At 36.8% G+C, this 7,275-nt stretch overlaps 1 protein-coding gene across 1 annotated transcript; it reads right to left on the reverse strand.

Moving 5' to 3' along the window:
* Nucleotides 1-128: 128 nt before the first annotated feature.
* Nucleotides 129-6,750, reverse strand: LOC138611840 (putative ferric-chelate reductase 1). Its single transcript, XM_069685091.1, has 7 exons — nucleotides 6,656-6,750; nucleotides 5,702-5,808; nucleotides 4,613-4,822; nucleotides 2,887-2,997; nucleotides 2,632-2,773; nucleotides 2,110-2,268; nucleotides 129-728 (listed from the first exon to the last, which is right to left on the reverse strand). The coding sequence occupies exons 2-7, from the start codon at nucleotides 5,804-5,806 to the stop codon at nucleotides 676-678; spliced, it is 780 nt and encodes a 259-aa protein (XP_069541192.1). The 5' UTR covers nucleotides 5,807-5,808; nucleotides 6,656-6,750; the 3' UTR covers nucleotides 129-675.
* Nucleotides 6,751-7,275: the final 525 nt, after the last annotated feature.

Raw genomic sequence — 7,275 nt, forward strand, 5'->3', positions numbered from 1 at the left:
TCTACAAACAGCAGCTGGCAGGGCTACAAATTTGTAATCTGCTGAGCTGGGTTAAGTGTATCATGACATTAATTGTCTTTCAGTGCGTGGAGGAAAAGCTGTCTTGGGAGTCAATGACGAGACAACACTCACAAGTAAACGATAGCTTTAATTTTATATTTCAGATTACAGATTAGGTAGAGCTTCAATGCCGTCTTTCCCTTCAACACGGATTAAAAAGTTACAAAGTTGCATTCACACATAAATATTTAAAAAAACAATAACAATCCTGGCTTGGGTTGGTCTTCCATGAACAATGACTGTTTACCAGAACATCTTGGCAAAAAACCCAAAGTGACAAACAGCTGAAACTCGTTAGACCGAAGCAGTTTCTGTTTGTGGTGCCAGGTTGGCATGTTGTTTACACCAGTGTAAAACAGGAATTACATGTCTTATTCTGAAGAATTATGCAGAGAATAACGTGGACTCTAAAACCACAAGAAGTGTTTGCAAACGCAATATAATTATCATTCATCTCAGGTACAAACATAGTGCAATAATACTTTCAACATGTCATAGTATGGTCAGTAAAAATATTTCAAACAGCTGACTGACACTCAGTTTTTCTCTGTGCGTAAATCCAGCACATCAGTGTCATCATCGTGTCCAACTGCCATCGACTTCCTCCTGTGTGACTCAGGCTCTGATCATGAAGGGGAGTGAGAGGACGCTCAGCAGGAGCAGCACAGCTGACAGGAAAACAGACAAAAGGCATTTATTAATTATTGTTCATTAAGCTCTTCTGTTTATCTTTGATGACCTTGCATGGCCCAAAGAACAAATTAATCGGTCTAAAAGATTCATGCCTTAAGGCGAGTACCACGGAGGATTTGAAAACTGACACAAGCAAGCTCAACGGCTACATCTCAATAACATTTCTGATACTCTGAATAATCCTCAGGGCACGTGTTCTTTGGAACTACCATTTCAGTAGAGAGCTCTTAAAATAAAAATCTGTCTTCAGTGAAGTCTTTGGGTTATCAAGAAAAACAAACACATGTTTCTGGTGAATTTTCTAAATGTTGTCTTTTTTAACACCACAGATTAAATTCCATTAACCCCAATTGTATTAGGGTGGATTGAAGGCTGTAATTGACTCAACACCTAGTTAGTAAATCCCAAATTATCTTCAGATGTTGCAGACGAGATGACAAAACGAGGCTTTGTTACACACAGTAAGACAAAAAAAAAAGATGAGGCAATACCTGATTTACAGCTCTGGTTAAACCATGACAAAATCTTTACTTATTTTCCACAGAGGTCGTGTAGAATAAACCTTTTAAACATTAAGTGGCAAGACTGGCCACAAAATATCTGTCATTCTAAAATAACTAATTAAATTAATATAAATGTGTTTAATTAAGCAAAATATGTTAGGGGAAAGCCTAAAAACATCCCTATTCCTCCTCACCGTTAGCAGTTATTGTACTGGCCTGTACTTTTCCTAAAATTTCTTCTAAAAAAATTGGTAATTGGTAATTATTACAGGTAAAGTTGAAGTTCTGATGGTGGTCTGTCTTTGATTAGTTAACGGAAAGATAAACATGTTAAGATACTTTAGATTAGAGATAGACCGATATGGTTTTTTCAGGGCCGATACCGATACCGATTATTAGTAGTCAAGGAGGCCGATAACCGATATTTGAAGCCGATATTCATTTGCAGTAAAAGTGAAATATTGGCGTCAAAATTTTGAAGAATACAAACTCCAACACTTAACTTTGTTTAAATGCCTTTAAGCGTATGCATCAGAGCCAAAATAACCCAGTTTTATATTGATCTGTTATTGGCCGTCGGATTAAAAAAAAAGAAGAAAAAAAAAAAAGGTCGATGCCGATATGCGTCAAAATGCCGAATATCGGCGCTGATAATCGGCCCGGCCGATAATCTGTCTATCCCTACTTCAGATCCTCACTCATGTTGAGAACCTACACATTTCTATGCCTGTTGCTGTACTAAATGTGCAGTTCAGTTCATATAGATTAAGATCGCCCTGAATGGGTTAAATAAGGACTCCTAAAGATAAGAGTCCAAATATTTGCATTTGTGTTATCGCTGTGTGTTGTTTACCATAAGGGTGGACATTGGTCCCTGAAGATGTCGTCATGGTCATGTTGGTGGGCGCTGCTGTGGTGGGGTTGTTGGGGTTGGTGGGGTTGGTGGTGTTGGCGGCCGGGTCGGCGAGGTTCAGAACTCTGTTCAGGGTGATGCTGAAGGGACCAATCATATCTAAACAATAACGAGGTAAAATTAGTCACAATAAAATACATTGAATTCACCTTATTTTGCAGTTGAACTATAATGTAAAGCAAAAAAAATTCCATGTCTGTGGAGAACAATGGATGACCATGGTTAAAAGGCAGATTTTACCTCCAAAAAAAAACACCTACAGAAAATGCTGCTAAACTCCAACTGAGGATTGTTGTTAAGGAATGTAGGTTTCTCTATGGAAATCATGTTAAAAAGTATTTTTGCCCCTTAATTGTAGTGAAGTAGTAGGAAATATATAAATACTCCAGCAAAGTACAAGTATCTCAAAATTTTACTCATATTTTCTACTCCAACTACTGTTGTTAAAATGTCTTTACTTACTTCCGGTAACATTTCCAGTCCCGAGGAGGACATTGACGGTGCTATCAGTGCTCTGCCTGGTGCTGGTGGCGTTCAGATTTGGGATGTCAAACTCACACATGATTATATTGCCTTTCACCTGGCCTCGAATTTCTTTTACTCTCTTGAGAGGAACAGGGACATAAAATAATGGTTAAGGTAAAAAAAGGATGGGAATACAGCAAAGTTTAGCAAAGTGAATAAAATGAGGTAAAAGTACAACATCTAAGGCCTCACCCTCTCTGTTGGAGTGAGCGACTCATCAGTGTTGTTCCTCTGCATTGTCCTAAAGAAGAATGTTCCATTGCTCGAGATGTTTTGGGCACAGATGAAAAGCATGGTGATACCCTGAGGAAACAAATAGTGGTGAAAGGATTAGATGACCTTAGATGAATAGGATTCAATGACAAATTCCAACACCACAAAGTGACTTTGTTAAGATGAGGAAAGGTGATGAAATCTTCCAGACAGGTGTTAAGTTTCCAGTCATTCTTGTTTGGTCTGCTCGTTCACCTTTTGAATGTTTATGGAGCCATTGTGCAATATTTTTATGTCTGCTTCCTTCTTTGCATGTATTTCATTTCCTTGTTTGTTCTCAGATAAGTTCTCACATAGTTCTGGGAAGTCTTTATTGCACAATATGCGTCATGTGACAACACATTTATAAAATATAACTTCTGGTTTGATTTGTTGTTTGTGTTTTTTCTAAAGACGCTGGAAGCACAATTTTAATGACTTTCATTCAAATAAAAAATTAATCCAGTAGCATGTAAGTGTAATGTTTTGTATATTAAAACTAAAACTTAAAAACGAAAAACCTTAGAAACTGTCATTGATAACAGCAACTAGCCAGCAAAGCTAATACGTTAGTGTACGTGACAAAACGTGACTGGTGCAGGATAGCTGGCTTTTCAGTCCAACTGTTTTAAAGTTTGCGCTTTTAAATTACATTCAGGTACCTTAAAATGAACACTAGGTACTTGTAAGGTTCACTGCTTGTCCATCGTAGTTGTTTTAAATGTACGTAAGCTAACAGCTAGGCTATATCTTGCTAGCCCCTATACACCAACTACCGGTATGCAAGCTGCTAGCATTATAATTAGGGGTTAAAAGTATACTTCGAGATTATATCTTAAAAAAAAATACATATCTTTAAAAGGCTCTATCCAACTACTATGCTAGTTAGCCCCTAGCATTTTAAGCTAGTTATCTGAGTCATTGTCAAAGTGATGGGAAGCACAATTGTTAGAGGTCATTATAAATACCTATCAGTTGGATGTTTGAGACATTTTTCTTTGTTTTACCATAAATGTATGAAATGTAATGCGTGAGGCAGCAGGTTAAACATAAAAACATGATAATAATGTGACTTCTTTGCAACATTCAGTCATTAGAAAACTGCATTTGATGTCCCAATACATTTTAAAGGGTCCTCTAGCTATTTATGAGCACAGAATGGAGCCTTGTTTTACCACGAAGGACAGAATGATCTGTTCTTTACAGCCTTCAGTATTATAAAATAGAAACACTGTTCAGTTGTTAAATTGACTAATAAGGCAGTCCTTATCTTCTAAATAAATATCATTTCAATTCAATAAACATGGTTATGTCATATTTAACAGCTGTTTGCACTCAGGTGGTCATGAGTCACCTGTGAACTAAATCAATAACAGTGTTAAAAGTACATTTGCTTCTAAAGAAATGCTGAGATACAAATAGGTGTTGTAATAGATATCATAAATCTTCTCAGGTTACGACTGGTTTTTGAATTTTGTTGGCTGTTAGAGGACAACTTCCTCATGGAAATGTGTGCTTAAGTTCCTAACACAGTATTACATTTGGTCTCTGTGAATCCACACTCTCTAACATGGGGAAGATGGGGTTTGTATTATGCCGTCTCTATAGGCTATTGCTTTTTATTTTTAGGCTACTGAATGTTTACATTGGTGCTAATGTGTGTTACCATTGATGCGCTTGGGTTTGCCAAACCCAATGCGACATATCCCATGGAGTCCCCCCTGAGTTCAACGGAGATCGTAGAGCCGTTTGGAGCCATCGGGGCACTGGCAACGAAAGATACAAACAGGCAGCTGCTATTCATCGCAGGATCACAGCTAGTGGGTGTCTCCAGGCACAGCTTACTGACTCCACAACCACTCCGAGTGATGTTCACCTGGTAGACACACACAACACATAAACACCTCATTTAAGTCACAAGATTAGATATTCAGTGGTTAAAAAATCATTTGCACCTACTCTTAGTGGACTAAACACTATTCTGCAGCCAGGTTATAACAATATTCTGTGGTAAACGAGAGCTAATATAGTTTTGAAAGCACTTCCATGACCATGGCGTTTAAAGCTGATTTCTGCACTTTTTAATGCAAGTCATTAAAATGAGTCACAGCTTCAAGTTGATTCTGCATGTTTGTTTTGATGTGTGAAAATGCTGACGCTCTGTTTAGTGGACTTTACTGTCAACCAGCGGCTGATCCAAGATGCAGGTTGACTAAGACTTCTGTACAACTTAAAAGGTTGCGCATCAAATTTCAAACAAGTTTAGGATCCAATGTGTTGTGGGGTGTTGTAAGTCTGCTCTCTGTGGTTCCCCAATTTTACGGAAGAGCGATACCGAATCATTGGAGTATAGAGCATTTTAAATCTGCAACATAAACCAATGTATTAAGAAAGGTTTCAGGTTGGTTTTGAGCAATGTTATGCATATAAACTAAGTAAAGATGCTTCTTAGAAAAGGCACACTTGCAACATTGATCAACATTTTAAGATTAAAGCATGTAGAGAAGACAAAAATAGAGAATGTACCAGATTGTTAGCAGGATTAAAAACCCCTAAATGAATGCTAATCCACTGGTTCGGTGCTACAATGGCGTCAAAGCTCGCAGGTAACCAGCTCTGCTAGCAACCTATCATTTCATATTCCATATTAGAACTCGTTCTGAAAGTATTCATTAAACAAATATTACAGATAATCTGTTTAAAGTACAAAGGTCAGGACAATATTGACATTGATACGAAGTGACAGAAACCCAACCTGTGTGTTATTGGCGAATGACAAATGGGACGTTCCTTGGACACCTGGCGCCACAAAAGCCATCAGTGCAGCAGCGGCAACCAACAGGATCAATGTTCGTTCCATCCCTTATAGCGCGACACAGCAAGTGAATAAAAGATAGAGAGTCAATATTAAAAGGTAGACAGATAAGCTCTAATTTCGCTTACACACCTTAGCTCATGTAAATGATATTAAAAATGTTCTTATCAATACACAATTTGCATTTATGATATACTGCATCTGAAGTATGTAACTTCTAGTTGTTTCTTGATGTCTGATTATCTTAAGAAAACATTTATACAATCAAATTTACAATGATACAAAGGCAGATTGTGTATTCATGGATCTGTTTCTACATAAAGAATGAATACGTGAATATATCTTTAATATTGTGTAGCCTATAAGTCACATTACTCGAGAGTGATACTTTCAACGAATGATACAGAAAAGTCAAATATTAAAGAAAATCAACTTGAACGACTTTCACAGTCAAATCTTCAGACCTTCATTTTATACAGCAAAATAAGAAAAACAGACAAATATTACTATACAATAATATAATAGTATAATATAGTGTAATAATAATAATAATAATATAATAGTAATATAATATGCAGTTTCAAAATGTTCTGTAATAGTGGAGGAATCGGAATAAAAGTCGATTTAAAGTCCATATTTCTTTCTTTTATCAGGTATTTAAGACAAATGTAGACATTTAGAACGCCTCAAAATAAAAAAAGAATTGAATTAAATATAAAATAATTTATATTTCATAAAGAATTAACAATTTTTAATCATCTTAATTTGTATAATACAAAAGAGACAAGACATTTAATTTATCTAGAAATATTCAGATTTTACTGAATTAAACCCAAATATAAAAATATAGTATAATAATAATATAATAATAAGTTTTCCTTGAGATAGTCTTACCTGAGCTGTGAAAGTCAAATGTTGAGTTGAGGATTCTTCTTTGTTCAGCTGTTTCTGCTTGTCTGTGAGCCTGTGGTCCCTGCGGGAAGGATTTAAATCAGCCAACGTCAGCGCTGATTCTCTTGAGGACGTGATGCAGGAGAGGTGTGGGCGGGGCTACTGCAGCATCCGGAAGTGGGCGTGGCCTTGTAAGAATACACCTGACTGACAGTTCAAAGATTGGATCACTGATTTGGGCCTAAAACACGTCATAAAGTCAAATTAAGGCTTTAATGCTTCCAAAATAATGAAATTAAAGTTTGAAATGTACCGAAATCTAAAAAAATATGTCAACATTGTTTTAAGTGTGGCGCTAGTTCAGCTCAGCGGTTAAATCGTTTGTCCCAAAGAGGCTACAGTCTTCAGGGCTCAACTCCCACCCTCGGCCCTTTGCCGTGTGTCATACTGACTCTCTCCCCCCGTTTCCGACACTATCCACTGTCCTCTTTCTAAATAAAGGCTTAAAAAAGCCATGCGAATATCTGCACATTTTCCATATTTGTCAGGCAGTTTTAGTGTTGTACATAAGGTAAACATGTGAGTTAGAACAACATAAATAAAAATAAGATAAAACAAGATGG

Source organism: Semicossyphus pulcher, unplaced genomic scaffold (genome assembly GCF_022749685.1).
Source record: "Semicossyphus pulcher isolate SPU_LCO1_2020_fin unplaced genomic scaffold, fSemPul1.0.p SCAF_7, whole genome shotgun sequence".
In the NCBI taxonomy this organism is placed as follows: Eukaryota; Metazoa; Chordata; class Actinopteri; order Labriformes; family Labridae; genus Semicossyphus; species Semicossyphus pulcher.

Coding starts and splice junctions, on each gene's coding strand:
- LOC138611840 (XM_069685091.1), bottom strand. CDS start 5,806: ATGGAACGAACATTGATCCTGTTGGTTGCCGCTGCTGCACTGATGGCT. Junction 2,998..4,612: donor CAAACCCAAGCGCATCAATG/GTAACACACATT, acceptor TTGTTTCCTCAG/GGTATCACCATGCTTTTCAT. Junction 729..2,109: donor GACCAATGTCCACCCTTATG/GTAAACAACACA, acceptor TTTTCCTGTCAG/CTGTGCTGCTCCTGCTGAGC.